The sequence below is a fragment of the Oryzias latipes genome, chromosome 17 (genome assembly GCF_002234675.1).
Source record: "Oryzias latipes chromosome 17, ASM223467v1".
Lineage (NCBI taxonomy): Eukaryota > Metazoa > Chordata > Actinopteri > Beloniformes > Adrianichthyidae > Oryzias > Oryzias latipes.
This window is the reverse complement of record NC_019875.2, coordinates 28,337,988-28,362,368: the sequence shown is the minus strand read 5'-3', so window position 1 is coordinate 28,362,368 and position 24,381 is coordinate 28,337,988. Positions and strand designations below refer to the sequence as shown.

General features: G+C 40.5%; 2 protein-coding genes and 1 long non-coding RNA gene across 6 annotated transcripts; all 3 read right to left on the bottom strand.

Annotated features, from left to right (window-relative positions):
• Window positions 1-16: 16 nt before the first annotated feature.
• Window positions 17-4,616, bottom strand: thoc1 (THO complex 1). Its single transcript, XM_004079415.4, has 21 exons — window positions 4,533-4,616; window positions 4,252-4,325; window positions 4,118-4,178; window positions 3,972-4,041; window positions 3,583-3,701; window positions 3,454-3,502; window positions 3,280-3,375; window positions 3,092-3,174; window positions 2,941-3,014; window positions 2,729-2,837; window positions 2,534-2,668; window positions 2,219-2,319; window positions 2,062-2,128; window positions 1,875-1,925; window positions 1,726-1,796; window positions 1,506-1,601; window positions 1,314-1,379; window positions 1,145-1,228; window positions 894-1,041; window positions 726-810; window positions 17-400 (listed from the first exon to the last, which is right to left on the bottom strand). Exons 1-21 carry the CDS (start codon window positions 4,578-4,580, stop codon window positions 123-125), a joined length of 1,965 nt encoding a protein of 654 aa, XP_004079463.1. The 5' UTR covers window positions 4,581-4,616; the 3' UTR covers window positions 17-122.
• A 3,974-nt stretch (window positions 4,617-8,590) lies between these two features.
• LOC105356276 lies at window positions 8,591-15,255 on the bottom strand. Of its 4 annotated transcripts, none has more exons than XR_002875083.1 (5): window positions 14,934-15,255; window positions 14,618-14,692; window positions 10,514-10,689; window positions 10,226-10,429; window positions 8,591-8,842 (listed from the first exon to the last, which is right to left on the bottom strand). It is a non-coding gene; the product is annotated as an uncharacterized LOC105356276 (long non-coding RNA). The 4 variants fall into 4 exon arrangements; XR_910481.3 differs by having other exon boundaries at window positions 14,909-15,254; XR_002292234.2 differs by having other exon boundaries at window positions 8,591-9,372; window positions 14,618-15,255.
• Window positions 15,256-19,343: 4,088 nt separating this feature from the next.
• Window positions 19,344-21,268, bottom strand: aqp1 (aquaporin 1 (Colton blood group)). Its single transcript, XM_011487012.3, has 4 exons — window positions 20,844-21,268; window positions 20,315-20,476; window positions 20,100-20,180; window positions 19,344-19,919 (listed from the first exon to the last, which is right to left on the bottom strand). The coding sequence occupies exons 1-4, from the start codon at window positions 21,204-21,206 to the stop codon at window positions 19,740-19,742; spliced, it is 786 nt and encodes a 261-aa protein (XP_011485314.3). The 5' UTR covers window positions 21,207-21,268; the 3' UTR covers window positions 19,344-19,739.
• Between the last annotated feature and the right edge of the window lie 3,113 nt (window positions 21,269-24,381).

Sequence of the window (24,381 nt, the reverse complement as noted above, 5' to 3'; positions counted from 1 at the left end):
AAATAAAAACCAAAACTTTTTTTTTTTAATAAGGAAATCATTTATTGGGATCTCTATAGTGAAAAAGATGAACCTAGACTACATAGAAAAGTTTATGTATGAAAAACAGACTCATTGATATTTTAGGCCTCACTGAGGATGTCTGCAATTTGGGAGAAGCCTGCGGCGTTCAGAGCCGTGACCAGGCTCTCCACTGTAGCTTGGGTTCCCTCTCGGTCCTGCCAGGCCACCAGCAGCAGCTTAGCCTGCATTTCCACGTCTTCGCTGTCCGTTTCGATTTCTCTCAGCTCTGCTGCCTTCATCTCCAAATGCGAGGCCAGCATCTTCCACCGAGCTCCCAGTTTGGCGGCGATGTCGTCCATCTGCTGGTTCGTCACCGCTTTGCTCTGGATGCTCGGACCTGGAAAACAAAAAGGTTGAAATGGAAACTAGAAGGAGCTGCACTGCCAGAAGAAAATGCAGAGTTAAATACTACATTGCTGAATGAAAATGAAACTTAAAGGGTAATAATTGGCAAAAGGACTCAAAGTTGACCACAAATAAAGTGAAAACCGCACAATAAGAATAAAGATGTTTTTGTGAAAAATGCCGGCGACCGGGTATCAAACCACCGAGCTTCTGCATGGCAGAAAGAAGCAAAGGTTTTCAAGGATTCCCCTGATTGCTAGAAAGTCCAAATGCAGGGAATAGCTTCTTCATTAGAATAGAAACATTAGCAAACTTACTGTCATTGCTCTCTTTGAGGAGGTTGTCTCCATTGTCGTCGTCGTCTTCTTCTCCCGTCTTGATTTCTTCAGAGGGGATGTCCTTCTACGTCAGAAAAGCAGAAATCTGAGATGAGCTTCTCATCCTGAGGAGCGAGTCACACATTTGAAGGAATAACGTTCCCTCACCGGCAGTTCTTTGGCTAATTTGCTAACCATGCTGTCCAGGTAGTCTGCCAGACTCTTGAACTTCTGATTGGTCGGCTGAAAAAAGTGTGGACTTCTTCTGGAGAGGAGCCTCAGAGCTCGCCAGCCGTAGTTTGGGTTACGCACCACCCTGGAATGTTTTGGGGAAACAGAAGGTTAGAATAAAGGATTCAGAAACACGTGTGGGTTAGTTTTTGTAGCTAATCTTCAGAAATCCCTAAAAGATAACTGACTTGTACTCGTCCTCCACCATGTTGACCGGGTCGGCCTGTTCGATCGCTTCGGCAAAGAACTCATCCAGTGACGGCATAAACTCTCTGGGGAACAAAAAGAACAAGACATTAAAAATTGGTTTCAAAGAAGCCACAAAAACGAGAAACTGGCGTCATGAGAAAAGCTGACCTGCTGTCTGATTTACACGCCTCCATATTGTCCGAGTTCAGGTTCCACAATCGGGTCAACTCGTCGCTGAAAGAAGAGGAGTGGGCTGTGATGAGAAAAAAAGACACTTCCACACACGATTAAAGAGCTGCTTTTCAGTCTCCAAAGATGTGCAGAGCTAAAACTGCTGTCAGGTGGATCAGTCAGACTTACTTTCCCATGAAGATCTTGCGGTCTGGCCCTTTTCCAAGGAAGTCCTCTGGAGCTTGTCTTTTCCTGGTCGGTCTCTTTGGTTTGTCGTCGACTGTTCTGTAGCGGAAGGAGAAGCCGTCGGGACAGCTCGTCATTTGGCCAAGCGAGCGTCGACTTTCATACAACGGAAACGCCTAACGGAGCGTTAAAGAGTGGAATCTGGTGTATTTTCCAGCTCTACCTTTCTTTGACAAAACTTGGACATCCTTCATTTTTCCAGCTATTCCAGTTCTCCTCTGTGTCGAGGATGTGCTGTTGAAACACAAATATAAGTTAGAATAATGTACAGAGACCCAAAACCTTGACCGGTTGGATATGATGTGGACTCACTTCCACCATGCTGGCAAACTTGTCTCCATCAGGAGGGATTTCTTTCAGCAGCTACAAAACCAAAGAAAAGGCTTCCATCATCCCCTTTTCTTTGACTTTTCAAGACCTCAACAGTTTACATTCAAAACTATAAATTATAAAGTTCATAAATATAAAAAGATTTCCCCATTTTTCCTCCTCAACTGACCTGATAAACCAGTTTAGTCGTCTCTTCGATCCAGGTGGTCTGGTCGTCATTAAGGACACAGCTGGAGCTGCAGGATAAAGATGAAAAAGGATTCTATTTCCCCAACATGACGATGCAGATTTTTCAACGTCGAGTTACATTTGTGCTCAGGTTGAACCTTTTGAATTTGACCTGGCCCTTCAGGTACTGGAAGAGGATGAGGTACTGCAGCAGGATGTGGCGTCTGAAATTACTGTCGCTGAGCTGCAAGTCCATCAGCTGAAAGAAGGAGGAGAGGAACAACAGTCAGCAGTCAGATCCAGATCACAATTTACTCATGAAAAGTGCTTCTCCTGCATTATGCGGCTTAAAAACATAGACAAGCCCACCCTTTCCCCCCTCTGGTAACAGACCCATGACCCCACAAACATCTAATACTTTTAAAAATGACTTCTAACAGAAACGTATGCTGATAAAAGACAAAGTTTCCCACCTTCTCACTGGTGAGGAATTTGGCAAAGTAAACATGTTCTCCATCAGATCCTCTCAGCTCATCCAGCTTCCTCTTGGAGGCCTGCATGTCGTCCAGCTTGTAGCTCTTGAACACAGCTAGAGTCTCATCTGAGAACTGACCAGGAGGTTAGCTATGGTTCGCCACATGCATACGTCTGAAGTTCAGGAACTTTACCTTCAGGAACGTCATCCACAGAAACTTGTCATAGCACTGCACAGGATTCCTGAAGTAGTCCTGCAGCGTCCAAAACTTTCGGTACAAGTTGTAATCAATGGGAATGGAGCTGAAATCGACATTTTGATGAACAGCTTTTCAATCCGAGGAGCATTTGGTGTCAAGAGCAAATCAGAAGTTTGTACGAGGATCGGTAACATTTTACTACAAACCTCTGAGCAGGAGCATCCTCCTCCCCCATTTCTCCTTCTTCCACCTCCATGCCTTCTTCCTTTTCATTTGTGCTCTGGAAAAACATGAAAAAAAAACCGTCATCAGTCAACCCAAACTGTTGGAATCAATCCTCAGGTATAGAAAATCCACCTTTTGGCCAAGAGTGCTTTCTAGTTCATTTTTGTTGAAGACTGTTACATTTTCCAAATTAAACTGGCTCTGCAGGTTAAGACCTAGATGGGAAAAAAAACAAACAAACAAAAAATTCCAATCTAAGATGTCATCTTTGATGTCAACACCCAACAACTGAACAACAAACCCCCTGCTGGGGTCCTCACCTGACTTTTCTGACAGAGGGAAGAGGCGCGCAAGAAACAGCTGGATTCGCCCGCAGAATACCGTGTTCTGAGATTTGGAGAGTCTCCTCAAAAGATCTAAAGGGTCCGAAAAGTTCGTCACTCACTGCTCAAATTTGAAATGATGAATAACATTAGACATGGAGGAGATTTTACCGTTACACATCCTCAATAAATAGTTTTTTCCTGCACTGTAGAAGGAGTTCTGGAAAAAAGGAAAAATACTATTTAATATTACATGACAGATAGACCAATATTTCACATTTGGGGGGGTAAGTTATTTACAGATTTCCAAGTGGAGACGTTCTCTTCGACAAAAGAGAATATTTTGTCGCACAGATCGAGTGGAAGGCAGTCTAGTACGTCTCCCAGCAGGACGAAGGGCGTTGTAGCGGAGCAGATTCCTGCAAAAACAAGAAAACACCGAAGAAAAAAGGTTGAAGACGAGACTTTACACTGTTTTGATTTTAAGACTAACTTCTTTTGAAATAGAGTACCGTAAACGTCCCGGAAACACAACAGTTCCGAAACAAGAGTGGCTAAAATGGACTATTTCTGCTATATAAACATGAACAAGATATTAAAGTCAAAATAATAACAGCTAAAAAAAAAAGGGCCTGTTCATTTGTATTTAAATAAAAGACACGGTTCAACTTTCTGCATTAGCATCACACCTTCTGTGACCGCATCGATGCTCAAGTAGATGAGAGACAGGTAGTCATCACAGCTGGCCTTCTGCTCAACCTACAGAAGAAACGATCAGCCTTTAAGCTTTGCGTACAAATGCAGAACATTGGATAATTTTAAAGAAACAGCTTACAATCTGATCTCCAAGAACGCCCCTCAAAGCCTGATCAAGAGTTGTTTTCTTTTCCGTTTCACTGAAACACACGTCAATGATTCGTTATAGGTAAAAATTACAATTGATAACAAGTCGAAGTGATGTAGACTTACTTCCCAGGGATCTGGTTAAACGATGTGACCAAAGGTTTGCAGGTTTTACCCGTTAGGGCGTGTCTGGCAGCAACCTGAGGACGAAAATGTGAGAATAATACGAAAGAAAACGTCTCTCTTTTCAATACGTTAGCATTATGCTAACAGCTAATGTAGAAAAACAAAACAGAAAATTAATTTAAAAAAACTACTTAAGTTATCACCGTTCTGATCACATCCACCGTATATATATTTATGTGTTTGCATGCCTAATGATTAAAACTCATCCTGCAAACTCTCACCGTAAATTTGTCTTTAACATCGACAAAATTAAACAAGGACGGAGACATCTTTACTGCTGCAACAGGAAGTGCACCTAGAAGTACTTCCGGTCTTTCTGACCGCTCCCTCCCGTTATTTTTTTAAAAATTATTTTACAAAAATTACAAAATAAAATGTAGACATAAATACAATATATAATGCAAACGGAAAAAACATTTATTAAATATTTACATACATAATTGATGACAACTTTAGACGGTTTCCTAAAATTAATACTTAGGGCGACGTAAATACCACATTTGTACAGGTTTGCCAATCTCCACATTTGTAATTTTTCACTTTCTTTAATTCATGTGTTTAAAAAAAAATCATATTTGAAAAAAAACGTCATTGTGAACTTTTTAAAGCTTTTTTTTTTGCTTACAGATAATGATCAATTTTAAATTGTATTTTTAATACATAAAGTTCAGAATAAATGTTAAAAATGTAGTTCGCATTTGTTTCTATCTTTTGAGGAATACATCTTTGTTAGTTTTCTAACAAGGGATTTAGAAATTACACTGATGTGTTTTTTTGCCCTAAAACCACCAAATTGTGCTGCTGTTTGAAACATGTTTTTGAATAAAACTTTATCATACCGTCTTAACACGTGCTATAAAGTTGCGACAATGAGCCAAAGATCCGCGTGTGTTCGATAATTCTCATAATTTGACCTCAGAGTGAGATTGGGGGAAGCTGCCTCACTTCCACATTTGACCTCACGGGGGCAGTGTTGCACACTGTTCTTTCAACTACTGAACCCTTCATCCAGTTTGAAACAAAGCTACGTTTCATCTGCTGGTGACCGGTGTCACTGAATAATGGTGGGATAAATCAAATATTTTAGAAATTTGTAATCATTTGTGTATTCTTTCTCTTCTAAGCTGAAATAAAACTTTAACAATTGTTATTTTAATAAAGTAAATTTTAATTCAATTGCATTGCTGAAACATTAAATCCATTTTTAAACTGAATTGTACAGTTACAATTTTTTTATTTAGTTAGACCTGTGCACTAGGAAAAAGCTCAGTGTCATTCATACTTACATAGCACTGGTTTTGGAGAGGTCACGGTGTTCGATTAGTGTGGTCTATGTATGTCTGTCTGCACTGGGGAACATTTCTGCATGTTGTGGGCGTACATTACAGAGTACAGTGCTGCAGGGCTGGAATGCTTTGATGAAATCTACTGTTGAACAACGTCACATTGCACATTAGAAGCACTGGCCCATTACAGTGTGATGGCAATCATTTAACTTTGCACTTTGTAAAGTGGGTTTCACAGGACAAGACCTATAATTTGTGTCGACTGCAGACTTCATTTCCAAAGAAAAGAATTGCAACAGTAAAATACAAATATAATTTGTGTCTTGCAGGATCAAACAGGTTAATTTTTTCATGCTTGTATGGATGTAAAGGTAACTGCAGCAGGTTTTTCCCTGCAGGACCAGCTTACTTCCAGCTAAGTTCATTCCATTCATGGAGCCCAATTGGACAGATGGTCAAAATGGTTGAAGACAAGAAATTGTTGTAGATAAGAGAACAATATCCGTCAGTATGATGAAGTTAACAGGGACTTGTTGGGTTTTATTTTTGACAAGCATTAAAATTAAGAAAGTTTTTTTTTCCAGTAAAAAGTTGAAAAAAGTGTTTAAAAAGTACATGTTTAAAAAAACAGGCAAGGTTATGAATAACCACTTACAAGGTTCCATATAAAAGGAATGATTAAGTCTTTCCATAGAAGCCTTGAGTTTGTCGGCAGAAATATTTCAGACATTGTAATTTATATTCATTTACCTGAGAATATTCACGCTCAGTTATTAAAGTGCAGAGTAAATTAAATTATTGTGGGAAGAAAACATGAAAGTTAAAGAGAGGGTCTGCGATCTGAACAGAAACACCATGAAAATTGTGTTTTTGGTGTTTTGGACGCGTTCTTGTGACAGTTTTCTTATGATGGAGGACATACATGAAGCTTAAATTGCATTCCTGAGCATATCTTTATTCAGATTGTTGTCAGTCAAGGGAGGATGAAAAAAAGTTGTAGTTGTAGACGGTACAGTTGGCCCTAAGCTCCCTGCTCCGCACCATTCTGATCCACCTGCAGACAGATAGATTCATGTTTGCCTTTGTTTTCCTCGCCTGAGCTGGAATCCAAACAGTTTGGCTGCATAGCTCTGATGCTGCTTGCTGATTATGTATGTTAGATTGGTGTTTGAGGGGCTCTAAGCTAGTGGGAGAGCGGATGAACAGATGAATGCTGGGAAGGTGGGGTCTTATTCCATGCAAACAGTCCTGTTTGTAATAATTAATTAAGCAATCATTAATCTGTATTTCACAACCTCTCTGGCAGACTTGAGCATATTTTGCAAAAAATAATTGGCAGCAATGCAAACTTGTGGTTTACAAAATCCACCTGATGACATTTTTGCTCAATACATTTCCCACGTTCTGTTTGTTTGTAATGTCTGTTTTTGTAACTTGCACAAGTGTGTTTTCTTATCCATCATTGCCTTTTTTTGTTTTTTAAATAATTGAGTCTAATTTAGCGTTTCGATGAACCTGAACTGGAGTAAAAACAAAAGTTCCTGTCGTCTGTGGAGAATTCTCAGTAACTTCTGCAAAAAAAAAAGGTTACAGGTTTGTGGATGAAGCTGTTTCTGGTTGTGTGAGTGTGGAAAAGCGACCGGGGGATCAGTCCAACACATTTAGCTGCTGCTGGATCAATAATGATGGAGGTGAAAGCGTTGGGTTGGATTATTGTTGCACATTCCTGCACAGCAGCAGCATTCTGTGCACGGCTGAGCTGCTTCACAATCACATTCAATGTTCATATATTAGAATTTCACACTGTTTGACATTATTTTCGGCTAATATGTAATTTTGTGCGGAGAAAATGGAAAAAAAGTGGAAACTTACAAATTATGAAGCAATATTTTTCTGAGTTTCTACAATTGCCTTGGTAAAATTAGTGCAAACCAGGTCAGCGTCCCTGCTTGTTTTCCTCGTCTAGAGAAACAGTGGAGCGCCGAACACTTTTCGGTGCCAAGCTTTGGACTAATCAAGTTCAACATGAGAGCCAAATAATTTGATGAAAACTCTCAGACGAGATGAGCGAAGAGGAACAAATGGAGCATTGTCTGTGATGCCGAGGATTAACTTAAAAACAAGCAGCTAAACACAATGCGCTGACCTCCGAGGTCACGCTCACAAAGAAAGACGGTTTCAGGCTGTCTGAGGTCACATGACTGGATTTGGAAATTTCACCCTAAAAGCATGTGAGTGTCATACAAGATGGACAAAACTTATTGTTAAGTTAAAGAAAAAAACGCCGAAATTCAGACTGGATTGTGTTAAATTGATTCTCTGCACCATTTTAAAAGTTTTTTTTTCCTAACTTGAACATAAGAGTAAAACTCCACCTGAGTAAATCTTTCTCCCAGCAGGTGTCAAAGCCAGGACCTTCACACCAAACACTTTTTTCCTTGGGGACATTTTGTTAATGATCATTTGAGCAGATGTGCATCCAAGCGCAGCGGTGATCCTGATTGGTGCTTGAGCTGACAGTAACATGCGTCCGTTTAAACAGCCCGGGTTGGATTGCTCTCACACTGTGCGGCTTCTCTTGAAACAGAAAGAAAAGTGCCTGTTGTGTATTCTGAAGTCACTTAATTGCAATTCAATGATTAGCCAGGGGTGTGCAGACCATCAAACATCCATCAGCCATAAAGTGGGACATGAGAGAGGCAGTGTGGGTGGATGCAGAAAGGACATTCTTGTGACAAGGCCAAACGGGAAATCTCCATGTCTAATCGTGTCTTTCTTGCATGGAGAACTTAAACTGCTTGCATGTGCAACTATGGGATCCAAAGCTTTGGAGCTGAATGAGTCAGACATGAAAAGAACTTCATAACTGAAGAGTGATGCATGCAGCTTACTCTGAAGATATGGAAACATTGATAGTTGCTGCACAATTACTTTTAAGTAATGTAAAAACAATTGCATGAAAAACAGTAAATAGTAGGAAACAACGACAGAAATGTCTTCCTGTGCGGCATATTTTTTTTTATTTAAGAGCAGAAACATCTTCACAGTGAACAAACATGTCATGGCATTCCAAATGCTTTGGCCCCTTTTGTCATCCCCAGCAGCTTCAGCCCCATTATTTTCTCCTGTCGGAGCGTTAAGCCAGACAACGATGGGAGCTCTGCAGCTCCATGTGCACGGAGACAGAGAACAGAGCCACAAAGAGATGCTAACAAGCCCGCACACATCGACCTCGGCCGGTACACCTGCAACAAAAGAGCAGATATGCAGCGTGACACATTTACAAAAACCTCAATGTGTCAAATCAAACAGTGTTTCATGACGCTGCTAAGGATGGACAAATGGGATTCAAAAGGGGGACCGGGACTCAAATCACAGCCATTTGGATCACTTAACACATCAAAGACCCACTTTGATCATTTTTTGGATCTATTTTAATATATGATTATGCAGTTTTTAGCCAAAAATCCATAAGCACCTGACAATTTCTACAACGTAGTTTCTGCAGAGCGGCAATAGTTCATTAGAAATTCACCTCCGAGTTGTGACCATTGGCAAGGAGAATCTCCACCCCCCCTTCCCATCACCCCATAACTGACAGCTCTCTGTTTACAAGTGCTGCTTACAGCCTCTCACACCCCCAACCTGGCAGCGGGCTCAGACGTACAGGGATGTAGCCGTCTCCAAGTGGATGCATCAGAATGGAGCGGAGCGGGAAGCGCATTTTCTACGACACAAATACGATCTGTTTCCAAGGTTATCCTCTCGTCTGCTCCTGATTCACAGCAAATGGAATAAAGAAATACTCAAAAATGAAATTTTGAGCTAAATCTTCCACATATATGTTCTGTATCATCAGAGAAATGCCACAAGAAAGGAACATTATCTTTACCAGTGGGTCTGTTATGGGAATTATATTAGTAAAATAATAGAACCTCCTAAAAATTCTATCAAATCTGATCTTATGACTGTCATATTATGGAATTCAAATGTCCTCAAAGGATTACCACCTTCACATAAAAGACATCTACATAAACTGCTTTCTTCTCTAAAATCAGACTTGCATGCATATTGATGGATCGGACTCATGCAGCTTTACTTTGCTGCACTCTTGTCTTGACATGCCATAGTGCAACCCTCACACAGAGCAAAACAAGGTTACACAACAGGCAGGGACGTCCCAACGCAAACGGTGCAGCCTCACAACTGTCCCTCTGATCAGCAAAGTCTTAAGAAGTGTGAAAATACACCAGAATGCCCATTAAAGTGTGTATCCTCAAGCATCAGGAAAGTGTGCATCTAAGATCTAAGATGATATGGCAGCTGACCAGACGGTTCAAACTGCTGCTTCAAACTGAAAACTTCTTTCGAGCACAGGTGATACAGCGGGAAATGTAGAGAGCAAAATACACAGAGGAGCTCTTTTCTTCTGTCATCTTGACTTCAAAGTCATGTCTAAGTTAAACATGTGGACGCTTTGCTATTTATAGTGAAGTGGTTTCTATTCAGAGGGAAAAAAGGAAAGATGAAAAAGGAGCAGAAAATGTGTTTGAGAGGATTTCAGGTCAGGTGTGCGAGCGGGGAGAAAAGGAAACTTTGTGTTATAAAATTTGTACTTGATTTGATACCGCATTATGCCGTGCTCCTTTCTCCCCGGACCAGCTCCTTTGATCACTCTGCATCCCCAACATCCTCCTGTTTCATTTTCCAGGACTGAGTCACGGCACAGCAGGGCTCCTTTTTTCTTTTTCTTCTTTCAGAGCTCATTCCTGGATGCCAGCAGGTAATTATACGGCGGCGCTGCCGCCTTACTGGCACTCGTCGGGTCCAACCTGACGAACCAAAAGAACAGGACACAGATAAGCTCAATATGTTCAAAGAGAGCGGTTTCCATGATATCGCTCCACAAAACATACCTAGAGATCATCAAAGGAGGCCTGAAGGACTGCATGTCCAAAGGATGGAGCTGGTTCAACCTGGTCTGCAAGGCCAACTTAATTGAAACCCACCCACAGTTAGTTTGTTAGCCCTCATGGAACCAGCTGAACCGGACTTTGAGGCCAAAATCTGGATGTGGGTGGATTCCATTTAGCTGCAGACAGAATAAAACCTGCAGTTTTAGTGGATATTTAGTCAGTTTGGGGTGTCCCGTCTTCTACATTCCACTTAAATTAGGAGAAAAAGACACAGGTTGTGACAGTTTAAGACCAAAGCTGCTAAAAGCCTTAAAAACCTCTTTGCTCATCATTCATTTGGAGTTTACTAATTCTGCACAAATCCAAGAGTTTGCTCGTGTTAGCTGTCAGATTCCAGACTTTCATTTGTTGCAGAGGTCAGCAGTTGCTTGCATAAAAAAAGAGGGGCCTGCATTTGTGGCTCAATTTGAGATTAAAATTGACACCATTTACACGAATAATTCCAACAAGCCGTGCACATCTGGCTGCATCCAGGTTGAGGCTCGTGCACCATGGCGCTCGTGAAAATGGAGCATATCATTGTCATGCATATGGTTAGTGTAGTGCAGTTTTTGTAGGCCTAAGGTAAGTTATACACACTTAATGCTGTTGTCCGGTGTCTTTTCGCCGCACTCTAGCCGTGATGAGGTGCGATTACTGGCTCCTTACTCACTGTGTGCAACTGCTGCACACACCGGGTGTGCACGTGACACTAAAGTGTCTCTAAAACCCCCACAAAATCTGTAGTCTTATTTTCTAGTTTACTCATTTTCAACAGTCAGGCTGCAGGAAGGAGAACACACTTTTTCACAAGGATAAATGTGACTAAAGCTGAAATTAGAACTTCAATTGCAAAGAAAACAGGCCTGTTAAGTTTCCGTTTGTACATCAATAATCCCACCCATGCTTTTGTATTTTTATATACTATGAATTAGTTGGCATACCAGTATTTTACTTTTTTTTTTTAAAAATTAAGTCATCTAATTGAATTTTTTTTTTTTTTTTTTAGACATTTTAAATTATTTTATTCCTTTATATAAATATTATTCAAGATAAATATTTTAGAACCTATGCTGCATTTCCACGATGCTTTAAACATAGAGTGGCTTTGTGGTATAGCGTCTGCCCTCTGGCTGTAAGGTCACGAGTTCAAGTCCAGGCCGAGTCATACCAAAGACTCTAAAAATGCATGAGGCTCAGCATCTAGGGGCTGGATTTTCTCAAGATTTTTGTGTCCAGAGTAACCTTTCAGGGTAACCTGGATCACATGCAGAGAACACATTTTGTGATAACATTTCATATGGCGGGGCAAGTGTATGACGACTGATTTTAACTTTTGAAGAAGGTGTAACTTTAATATTAGGCAAACGTAAATGTTAAGCAAATTGTGGAATTTTCTGTAGTTATTTTAAAAAATGTTTTATATCTTTCTGTGTTTACCAAATCAGGTTCAATCAGAATTTAATCTGGAAGCAAGTTGAATGCAAATAAGCTTTTTTGTGTATATAATCCCATTAAATTCTTTTTTTTTGAATTGATAAAAATAGAATTTTTTTTTTGTGTGGCTTTTGTCCGACTTTGTGTCTTAGATCCCACGTGTGAAGGGCACCCTGGACTGAAAAGTCATGAGAAATGGTTTCCTGTCTTTCAGTCTGCACACTTAATATGTCAGGCAGAACTGAAGGCATTGATGTCAACATCAGTCATTTGCCGGTGTGTAGGAAATGGGACCTTACAGGTTCAAAACAAGGAAATGAGACTCCCCTCCTGCTCCTCTGTGTGAAAGACATGGGAGGTCAAAGGGTCACTCTGCTATTGTCTTCCTGTAGGATGGAAGAAACCTTTCGAAGCATCACCTTCTGCCTGGGGCGTGCGTGCTGCACAGCTCCAATTTTTATTCATGCGTCCAGTGTGGCTATATCTGCACTTTTCACATTTGTAGATTTATTCTGAATAATTCTGTAACCATCTACTAAAAAGTAAGTTTGATAAAAATCAGTGAATTCGAAATTTTAGTTTCGACAGGTAACATTTCCATGTAGAATCATAAAAGTCAGAAAAACAGATGGTGGTGAGTTGAACATAAACTAAACATTGTGCAAGAAAAGACAAAAATAGTTGATCAAAGGTTACATTTGGAAAAACTGACCTGCAGTTGTCACAGCAGGTCAGTTGTGACAACATCTTATTTGTTTATGAGACAAGTGAGAAACATTTAGGTAGTTAAGTCCATGACAACCACACCCAGGAGGGTGGAGGCCCTTTTAGAACAGAAAGTCAAATTCACAAATGCTGAAAAGTCTAAAAGTGTCCACTTTGTCTTTTTGTTCAATAGTTTGTTCTAATAGCAGTTTCACACATTTACGGACCAGGAGACGACTCACATTATTTTTTTGTTAATATGGTAATTTGTTAATTTTTATAAAATTAAAAATACAAAATTTATTTATTCATTATTAATACACCTAGTCATTCTTATTTATTACTTGTCTTCCTATATCTGCTGAATAAAAAAATGTGAAGCAGAGGCGGAGCTATAGAGGGCAAAGGGGGGCAGCTGCCCCCCCCCCAGCAAAAACCTTTGCCCCCTTAATCAATATTACTATCATTGATGTTACAAATAGTGAAAATCAATCCCATCAATATTAATAACTTTTACAACAGTAAATACATACATTTTAGTAATGGCCTTCCACTCTGCTGTTCCCACTTGCCACCTTACCAAAGACCTGCCCCCCCCTCCATATAAAATGATTTAAGATGCCCCCCCTCGCCCCCCTCTAGCTCTGCCGCTGATGTAAAGTAACAAATTTTGACTTGAAAATGTTATTATAAATAAAAAAGTTTCCTCAAAACCTTTTTCTGGAGAATTCATGTAACATCAAAGCAAATGATTAAGTCCACTTTGCTAGTAATATTTAAAGTATTGTCATCTTACAACGTTTTCAGTAAAGTCTAAAGAAGTGAGACTGGTATTACCCTGGGAGTTTTTAAACTTTTATTTTTCTGATGTTACTTGTTTCTTCTCTGGGATTTTTCGCACAGTTTTAGTTTTTAGACACTTTAGTTTTTGGCATCAATAACAATTGAATGCATATCCTTCTGAGAAAACCATTTTTGTAGTCTAAATTTGTTTAAATCAACCAAAAACTACAATTCCCAGAGCCCCACCCCTTCACATGTGGTACGATTGCAAAGCCGCAGATGTTCTCTGCCTGAGTTCATGTATGCAATGTTCAGGGGATATTCATTACATTTTTATCAAACTGATGTTAAATATAAACTAAAATTAACCAACAATAAAGGATTTGTAAAGGTTTATGGAGCTTTTGTCAAAGAGGGTAGTATCAGTGCTGGATCTGTTCTGCTTCCTGTCTTTGTACGAGTTCTTGAGCCTGTTAAATCCTATTTTCTTTAGCTCTGGTTGGTTTTAAGCTCTGAAATGTTCTGCTCCATTTGTCCTGTTGATAGTGATCACTTGGCTTCAGTTCAGTTTCAGCCCATTGACATTTGGTCCACAAACTTTAACCCACGTCGTAGACAGAAAATGAAAGTTAAATGTTAGTTAATCATCACATATTGGTCATAAATGACTTTTTTACAATAAGTAATGATTTAATAATAGTTATGATTTACTCAAAGGGTTAAACATTTAACGGGGAACAGAAATGAAAATAATAAAAAATATTTTCAGGCTTAACCTCACAGCTCCTACACAAATACTTTTTTACTTTAGATGACAGGACTATAATTTAGAATACCTTTCACAGTTTTCCCTTGTGTGTGATTTATAATAGGCAATTCCTTAACTCTGATATCACAGTCCTCATCTGTTAATTATTCTTTTTGTGCACCTTAATGCAAAGTGACGTGTCATGCAAAGGACCCGCTGATTAGTGAACCAATTTTTATTATGGGGCTAAAGCTTTGACAACTAGGATGTGGATCAACAAAATGTCACAATTGTAACTGTTATTGACTTGATATTAAAACAGACAAAGTAATTGTTTGATCAAATGCTGTGAAAGCTTTGACTCGGGAAGGTTTCCGGCTAAAAAAACTTACTCTGTATCCTGTGCGAGTGGGAGCAGCTCGTGGTCTCAACGGTCACCAATCATCCATGAACCTTATCCGCCTCAGCTTTTAAAGAGTAAAACGGACAAAGAGAACAAAAACACCAAATGCAAAACGGTTAGAGACTGGAGTTTTACATTTTTTTCACAAAAGAAACCAGGCCCTCCTCTAAATCAAAAGCAGTAAGGAGTAAAGCTTTAAGTGCAACTTTAAAAATGAGGTCCTCCTTTGATACATTTTACATTAAAGTGCCACAGCAAGCCCAAAAAATGGTTTAACAACCTGACGTCATGTGTGTGTTGCTCACTGAATCCCTCTGCAGCACAAGATCCTCAATCTGGATTAAAAGAAAAAAGTTAGTCTGGAGATTACAGTCCTTCATGCACTTGTTCCACAGAGGAAAACACATCTGCTGGCCTCACAGCTTTTCCCTTAAGTAAAGCTCCCGATCACATATTATCCAGCTAACACAGAATTCCCTTCACATTTTTCGCAGAAATGCTGATGGTCTGTTACCACCCTTGATGACATCAACTCTTCTTGTAAAAGGCCGCTCTCACAGGCAAAAGACAGAGTCAGCAAAAAGGCTGCACATTTTCTGTGGCAAACATGATTCTTAATGCTTTGGTGCTTTAACACTGTGATATAATTTGATTTTTCTTAACAATTTGGCAGAGTAACAAGGAGGTGGAGCCAAAAGGAGCAGGATTCCACGAAACAGGGACGTGGAATTCCAAGAAAAACTCGGACTTCCTTCAGACGGGCTGCGCCAAAGAAGGAACTGACAGGACCCATAAAACTGTTGTGTGTGGTTCCAAGAAAACGGCTCCTTGGAAAACAACATGTGTACTGATGTGGTGCCAATTGCAGGATGTAAAAAATATCATGACACGCACACATGGGCTGTGTCCGAATTCCTACCCTAACCCCTAACTACTAAAAAACTATATAGTGCAGCTCTATGTAGTGCCCTGGATTTTAAAAGCAATTCGGACACCAAGCTCACTACTATTTAATTGTTTTTTTAAACGGCGGATATGACGTCATCGATTCACAAAGTTAAAATTTAGTTGATATGTGTGTTTTGCGACGATTATTTATGAGACTGTCTTCTGAAGATAAACACGTTGATGGTTTATTTAAAAAATACACACAAAGATTGTTCAGACGCAATGCATTGTGGTCTATATTCGTTTTAATATTTTTATGTGTGATCTGGTGAGCATCGATGATGCACACTGGTGTTTCACAGAGACTTCTGGGAAACTTCTAGGGCTCTGGAATTTGGAATTGTGGATTCGGACAGCGCTACAAAATGGCGAATGCGACATATAGTGCACTCTATAGTGAGTAGTGAAGGAAATAAGACACAACCATGGATTAGCATCTGAGCCGGTCCTAGAATTTCCCAGCATCTTTGTTTTGGCTGCAAATTTAGAGTCTAAAAGGGAAAACAGAGAAGAAGAGAGGATAGAAGAGATTGCTGAGAGTGAAAATTGTACCACAGCTTTACTAAACAGCACTCTCAAAGACTCTCTACGACAAAAATTGTGTTTTTAACATGTTCTTTTGGCATTTTTCTGATGATGGACGACATATTTTAAGAAATTTAAGCTAAATATTACACTTCTGAGGTTTTTTTTTTTTTAAATCCAAATCTCCGTGAATCAGAATCAGACGAAAAAATACAGTTTCAAAAAACTCTTTGTTGCATAGACACTATGCTGGGCGGGCCACAAGCCGTTCTGATGCATCAACTTGTAGGCCGTTGGCTCTGTGTACGTCTTGTTCTTCCTCGTCTGAGCTGGCTCCAAAGTGTACGTCTGGATAGCTCCAGTACAGCCCGCCATTTGTGTTGCACCGTTATAATATAGGTTATGAGGGGCCGTAAGGTGGAAGAGCATGAAAGCAGAGAACTCTCCGTCATGGGTGAATGAGGGAATATCTAGTATAGTATAAAAACAGCATACAGTGTTCCCTCACTACACTGCGGTTCACCTTCCTCAGTTGCTGTTTTGTGCATTTCCTTCCGTGTCCTTTTGCACAATTTTCTTTTTTTTCGCACTGTGTTCTGCATCCTGTCTAGCTGTTGTCAATCGATGTTATCTGTGCCGTGTTGCCAGTACAAAATGTATTCAGTTTGCCAAATTTAAATAAATCTTTGATCGTAATCAAACGTTTGTTTTTATTCTATAAAACTGGAAAGGTTGGAACTATGAGAGAAAAGTGTGAAAGTGTTTAGTGAGGAGAATTGCAGCCTTGAAGACATAATCCTTCACATATTTTACCCAATGTGAAACATGGGAACTCTGTGATCATAATTTAAAGACCACTGGGGACGGGTTTAAAAAGCTCAAAGAGATGATAGGAGTGGGTCTTTAAACTCTCGTTTTTCTTTATTTTTTTTTGCTAATGTGATCATTCTTTTTTAGGCATACTTTCTGAAGGATCTTTCCTATGCAGAGATGAGTGATCATAGTTTTAGGATTTCTCACTTAGCTGCTTTAGGCAGATTCAAATTGAAATATAAACATCCATCTCCCCCAGCATCCCTGAAGTTCAAGCAGTGTCAACCCTATTTGAAGTTTGCAGACTGAGGAGATGCTTCTTTGTTGCCTCTGTTCCTCAGGGTGTGTTTTCGCTGAGACTCCTCACAGTCAGATCGTTGCCGTTTCCTCTGCCGCGCGGCAGTTTTCAAAATGCCCCTTCTTAGGAGGCTTAACATCAGCTTACTCTGTCAGGGATGAACATAATGCTTCAGCTGGTGAAGCGGTGAGTCAGTGAAGTATCCCCTTATGGCTGTTTCCCCAGTGGAGGTGTTTCTGTGAGAGGCTTAAATGTGCCAGCATGGATTTCCAGCAGGTGTCCTGACTTCCCTCTGCAGTCCAAAGGTTTGTGGCTGCCTCGTGTGCTTCTGCAGGTTTTTCTTTCTTTCTTTCGTTGCATGCTCAGTTGATGAGTTACTCTTCACGAATCACACGCTAGTGTGCATCTGTGAAGTCCTTTAGTCGACCGGTGAGCTGTCCAAAAAGTCTCCTGCTGCTATCTGGGTGGCTGATGGGGCAGCAGCGCCCCCACAACCTTGAGGAGGGCTCAGAAAAGACGCGAGCGAACTGTCACTTCATAAAAAAATGTACTTTATTCGGAGAAAATAATTGAACCAATTTGACTGAACTGAAAGAACACAAAATGATGCAGTAAGGTGATTTAGAATACATTTTTCTCGACACTCTCTGGTGTTATGACGCCTGTTATCTCAGGTTTCATTTTTGAGCAGCATCAGGTAGAGCCTTGATGACATGCACACGTACAGTGATCGACCCGTACAGGTGCTGTGGGTTTTGGGTTGTCCGGGCCCGTGGAGGGTCATAGAGAGGAGTGGTTCAGGTAAGTAAGTAAATCTTTGCAGAGAGCAACTCATAAAGTGCTTCACATCGTTAAAACAAGATAAAACCAGAGAAATAATAAAAGCTGCTTAAAGCAGAGAAAACCCCAATAAGACCTACTCAGACATTTTAAGTAAAACACACGTAAAGATGGTTACAAATACAAACAGTTCCCTTGTGTTTCATGTGGCCACCTTAAGGGACGTCATGACAATTGGAACGTACCATTGTCATGCATGTGGTAAGTGTGACTTGAAATATTTGTAGGGGAAAAAAGTCAGTTACATGCACTTTACAGTGTGTCCATCTTTTTTTCCAGGGCTTGGCAGTTTGGTCTGGGGTTGTTCCCAAGGTGCTCGCCCTTGCTTGGGGGAATACCATTGCAGTTTCACGGCTGTGGAGTGGACCCTGTTGCTGTCTGGTGTGGGTGGGCACTGTGGTGATGTCCTGTGGCTGTGCTGGCTCCTGGTGTACAGAGATGCCCATATACTGTCTCCTCACAGCAGAGCCAAACCATATGTCTCGTTTAGAATGACAGTCATGGTTTTATCCCGTATGCATTCTGTGTGGGGTGTATTTGTCAATAAGGGGGGGGGGGGGGGGGGGCATAGGTGTGGGTTGGTTTTAATTTAATTAATTTTTTTGTCTGTTTTAATTGTAACGCGCTTTGCGCTGCTTTTTAAATAAAAAACTGATTGACTTATGACGCAAGCGTGATGCTGTCGTACGATGTCTTTACACCACACTCTAGTCATCAGCGGGGTAAAAAATTCCGGCTCCTTACTGACTGTGCACTAATGCTGCATGCATGAGCTGTGCATGTGATAAATACGTGCCCGTGGGACCCCTGTAAGATGTCCACATGAACTACAATCTGTCTAATTTCCTGATTAGACAAGGAGCAAGGAGCACGCACTTATCTATTGCACCAACAAGGTTCCCTGTGCAGTCCTTAGCGTTCACCTGCTTCCCACCTATTTCACCCTTACGTGTTGCATAAGTGTTCTCTAAAAGAATGTTCATTAACATTTTTTATTTCACTCTACAGGTTCACTCAAATTTTGTGCAGGCCCGTATCCGTCCGTAAGGGCAGTCGTGAGTAAGGCGGATCATTTCTTTGGCTGTGTTTTATTTTCATAATCACTCGTGCATAATCTAATCTGACAGATCATAAACTTACAGCTGAGAGTTGTGTGTTTCTAGGAACTCTATCAGGTTGTTGGTAACTTTTTGCATGTTATGTCATGCAGTTTTTGTGTTTGGGATGAATTCATAGTATTACAAAAAACATTAAAGAAAATTTGAATAATAAATGAAACGACAACAACAAATTCTCACATTGTGTTTTATTTTACGTAAAAAACTTTAGACAAAAGAGTGCACACAATATAATATCCATCAGGAATAAGAATAAGTGAAACAGGTAATATACAAAATAGGCTTCAACATACAATACTGATATGGAGAAAAAGGATCAGCAAACGTCCCGCCCGGGGTTTCAAACTTCAGCAGCGGTTTGATAAAGAGCTTGTGCTGCGTTGATAAAAGGAGTGACTTTAGACAGCCTCTCTAGCTGACCCGTAGACGACAATCCTCCTTGGTTTTTTTCAAAACAACGTTAAAACTCTGCACTAAATTTCAAAGCTTTTGAATTTTAAATTTGTACATATTGATTTTTTTTTTAGTATAGACATTTACAAGGACGTGGGGGGAAAAAACAACTGCAGCTACTTTGAAGACATCTCCACAGTCGCAGACTCGTTTCCTCCATTTACATCGTAGTCTCCCACTGGACCGCTGACTAGGACCTTCATGCGATCAGGGAAGTCATCAAACTTGGGGGACAGCAGGAAATCGTACACCAGAGCCGCCGCTACACCACCACACATCGGGCCCACCCAGTACACCTAGGACAGATAACTCATATCAGCTTTTGCACTGACTTTGTAACGTTCAAGTCCTTACTGTGTCACAGAAATGCCACAAACACTGATTAACTTATGTGTGTAGTGAGTTACTTGGGTTTGCTAAATAGCCCACATTCAGCTGTCTGAGGTCTGCTGGGGCTCATTCTCCCTCCAACTTACCCAGTGGTCCGTAAAATCGTTCAGGATCAAAGCTGGGCCAAAGGAGCGGGCGGGATTGATGCCACAGCCTGTGTAGCTGATCTATGATCACAAAAAAAAAAAAAGACATGAAGTCATTCTGGAGCAATGAAAGGCGGTTTATTCACCTGGTGGACCACACTAAAATCCACTGGGGTCAATCTTGAACAAACATTTTTGGGGATGGTGTAACTTACAGCTGCCAAATGTCCCAGGCAAACTGAGAGGCCAATGGCCAGGGGTGCAGAGCCCATGACGTCACGCCTCCTTTTATCAGTGACTGCAATGACACACAGCACCAGCTGGAAGGTGGCCAGAAGCTCAATGCCCACTCCTTGGCTGGGGGTGACACCGTTAAGCTGTGGGTTTTTAGGGGGGGGGGACAAAATTCAGACATTGGAATGGAAAGAATGGAAAGTTTCCCTTCACTGGCTTTATGCTGACATCTTGATGCTATCATATTATTGCAGTAGTAGAGTCATAAAATCACTGAAGCTACAAGTTTTTAATAGATTTTTTTTGCCAAACAAAAAACGGTGGTTCTGTCTATAGGGGCCGTCCTTTACCTGCACACCTCTCCACGTTGCATTTAAATGCACTGTCCTTAAAATGCAACGTGGACAGGTGTGCGTTTAAAGGATGGCGACCTCTCCATGCTGTCGTGCATCCTATTTAGGTAAACAAATTCTGCTGTCAAGAAAAGGGGATATAAAAAGTTTTACTCACAGAGTTGAGCCCTAGGGCGCTGGTGTTGGAAGGACGCGTCCCGTAAACGATGCCGCTGGCGAGGGCTGAACCCAGCATCTGAGCCACTATGTACATGACTGCCTTGAAGACGCTGATCTGGCAGCTGGCAAGCATGCCAAGGGTGACGGCGGGATTCAGGTGGGCTCCACTGATGTGGCCTAAGCTCTGGGCCAGAGTGGCGATGGCTAATCCAAAGGTCAGCGACACCTTCACCTCCTGGTCTGGGTTGGCGTTGTTGGAGTTTCCAATGGCTGCAGAGATGCTGAGAAAAATAAAGAAGGCCATGCCGACCAGTTCGGCTAGAACGGCCCTCCAAAAATCTTTGCTCTTGAACTCCCTCATGGTGGTGGCTGTGTGACGGTTTGAGCTGCAAAGTGTGTGTAATCGTAAACAACAGCATCAGGCTGCATATATAAGGCCGGTGCTGATAATGGTTGGTGGGCGGGCGTTTAAAGAAAAAAAAAAAAAAACTGAAAGGGAGAACCACGCTGAACTAATGAGAAACCCAAAAGGCCGGTCTCTCCCATCCCTCCCTCTGCTTCCTCACCCTCCCTTCTCCCCTCTCCGTCCTCCAGCTTTCTCCCAGCACCTCCCTGTGCAGCACTCTCTCCGGTCTTTGGACTTTTGTGAATAGCAAAACAGAGTCTTTAAATAGCTGTACCCAAAGATAAAATGTCCTTTCGTACCGGCGTTTCTAAATGAAACTCCCCACTGAGAGAGAGCTCCCAGTCAGAACTTTCCAGGAGCAGAGGGAAGCGTTTTTTAGCTGAAATTTGCCTTAAATGACAATTTTGTGCAATTTTGCGCCTTACGAATGTGAGCGTGGATCACTGACAACATACAGGAAGGCAGGAGACAGCTCCAAACAGCCCTTTGCTCCACATTCCCCCTGGCTTCTACTCCAATTTTGAGCAACATGAAGTAATACAATTAAGATATTTTAGGCACAAAAAAGTAACTGAATGAAGAAACTGAAGTTAAAGGTCCTAAATGATATTTTAATCAGAATTGCATAAGTAGAACTTTTCCATTTCTAATAGAGCAACTGTGATTTATTAACTTGATTGACGTTTTTGCACAATTACTAGTTGTATTGTTGAGCAAGAAAGTGAATGATCAACTCCATGAACGGCACTGCCTGTTCTGGAGCCCCCCCCCACTTAAAGAGGGACTCCAACAAAAGGCAGTCCGCCCTTTCACTGCTTATCTGATAGAAAAAATCCTTTTCAAATGACATATTCTTAGAAATGACCCTGTCACTGGACTTTTGCATTAGTTTTCATATATGATAACCATCATATTTAGATTAGATTTAGAATAGATTTAGATTTATTGCTTTTTTTTTTTACAAGTAACAATGCAGAAACACAGGTATTTGTATATGTAGTAAGTACAATTTCAGAACTAAAAAGGAAAAGTAAATACCAAGAATCAATCAGTCAAATTTAGCAGCAAAATAAAACAAATTTGTAAAATAAAAGTAGGTTTTGTACAATTTCAAGTGTAAATATTCCTTATTATTGTTCTTTCGTATTCAACTCCTTAAATTTTTGCTGCCAAACACTTTTATCTTCATCCAAACTTTCAGTTCTTGTCATTTTGTTTTATGAAGTCATCTGAATCTGTTAATTTTTAAAGTTTCAATACAGCATCAAAATCAGACAATGGAAAGTGTTCTGTCAAACTTATTATCCTTTAATTATTAACTCTTCTGACTTGTGCGACACGCCGCAGCGCTACGCTATGCATGGTTGCCGTGACAGAACTGCGAGATAACAAGTTGCATCCAGATGTCTTTCAGAATAGTGACTCATGCTGTTGAACTGTAGTGATTAATGTCTGAGAGAGAAATTCATCATTTCTTTCAATAATTCATAAGTCATAAGCAAAGTGGAACTGATGATCATAAGATGTGGCATAATTTGAAGAGGAATCGGAGGAGTGATATTTTTGGGTACTGAGGTATGGACAATGTCATGAAGTTTGTTCATTTCTGGAAAAACATATGCATAAAGATGTGTAATTTTTTTCCAATAAGGCCTTATTTTTCAGTAAGTTAATGAGATACGTCTAAGTAAATGAACTAACTAACAATTCATTATCTTTGTGTAATCTTATCATGTTAGGAAGCTTTTTTACCAGCATGAATCCAATTTATTGCATCAATGCAAATGGATTAGTATCAATAGATAAAAAGAAGAAACTTTAAAAAAGAAAATACCTTAAACTTCAAAGGAAATATGTTTTATATTAAAAAAAAAGTGGGAAAAAAACGAAGACAAAAGCAGAAAAGAAACAGAACCATTTTTTTTCCGATGTTGTTTTCAGTTTTGTTGTGGAAATGACCTTCATGTTGGAGAACGTTTTGTGGTTTACCACCTTGTGACTTACAAGTTTGAAATGATTTTAATATAATTACAATAGAGAGATGTAGGGGAAACATCCCCTTGTTGGGACCAACTGCCCTTACGGGCGAGCTTACGAGCTCACAGGTGAAAAATGGTCAAACTTTCTTTGATCCCTCTAGCGAGAAAACGTTCATCTCGCTAGAGGGATCAAGGTTGTAGTGAACAAAAGTTATACAGTAAGTGGTAAGTGTGAGTCCTGCAAGCAGCCCGTCAGTGCTGTTCACGTGATACGTGCGCACTCTTTGCGTGCAGCCTGACATTCAGAAATTAGACAATCAAGGGGCAGTTTGTGTGGATATCCTACGGACACTTACGTATCACGTGCACGCACCCCATATGTGCAACATTTGAGTCCACAGGGGCCAGTGCACGCACCGCACTAACAACTAGAGCGTGGCATAAGGGCACCAACTAATGACGCGAACCTCATAAGTGCGTCCATTATCCTTATGGCAACTTCACACTTACCACGTGTAAGACAATAGTTTGTTCTGGTTTCATGGCGTCCCTTGAGGTCGCCGTATGAGTCTAAAGGGAACAGCAAGACACACCTGCGCTCCTTTTACGATGCAGCCGCTCCCCTGCACGACCCTCCATGAGGCCGGACAACCCAAAAACCTGCAGCACTGGTACTTATGCATGTGACCAAGGTATTCATGTTGGAACACAATGAAATAGTTTCTTTGACCAGTCCCAATCTGTGCTAATATAGTTATCTTGTGTTTTGGCCAGATGGAAAATACTTTCATCAATGACAACCAGATGAACCTAAAAAGACACAGACCAGCCTGAGTTGTTGGTTGTTTGCTTAACAATGCCAGATTTTACAAAACCAATTAAATAAGCATAAGCTTCTTCCTATCCCCTTTCAAACCAACTTTTCAAAGCCTTGTATTGACTTATTTCATTTTATATAATTGTTGTTTTGATTTGAAATAAAACATTTATATACTGCTGGGCTGCCGTGCTAGAATATTCTAGTCGCCAAACTAGCAAGAATTGTCCATTTGTGGCTAAATTCAGAACTTGTGAAGGAAACGTTTGCACAAACTGTTGTGCAAAAAAAAAAGAAAAAAAAGCGCACAGAAAAAGTATAACCCATACTCTTC

What these genes read in the sequence shown, in the direction of transcription:
- thoc1 (XM_004079415.4), bottom strand. Translation starts at nt 4,580, where the DNA reads ATGTCTCCGTCCTTGTTTAATTTTGTCGATGTTAAAGACAAATTTACG. An exon ending in ATGTTAAAGACAAATTTACG is followed by an intron (nt 4,326 to 4,532) that starts GTGAGAGTTTGC and finishes TTTCGTCCTCAG; the next exon opens with GTTGCTGCCAGACACGCCCT. An exon ending in TTTATTGAGGATGTGTAACG is followed by an intron (nt 3,376 to 3,453) that starts GTAAAATCTCCT and finishes CGGACCCTTTAG; the next exon opens with ATCTTTTGAGGAGACTCTCC.
- aqp1 (XM_011487012.3), bottom strand. Translation starts at nt 21,206, where the DNA reads ATGAGGGAGTTCAAGAGCAAAGATTTTTGGAGGGCCGTTCTAGCCGAA. An exon ending in GCGCCCTAGGGCTCAACTCT is followed by an intron (nt 20,477 to 20,843) that starts GTGAGTAAAACT and finishes AAAAACCCACAG; the next exon opens with CTTAACGGTGTCACCCCCAG. An exon ending in GCCTGGGACATTTGGCAGCT is followed by an intron (nt 20,181 to 20,314) that starts GTAAGTTACACC and finishes TTGTGATCATAG; the next exon opens with ATCAGCTACACAGGCTGTGG.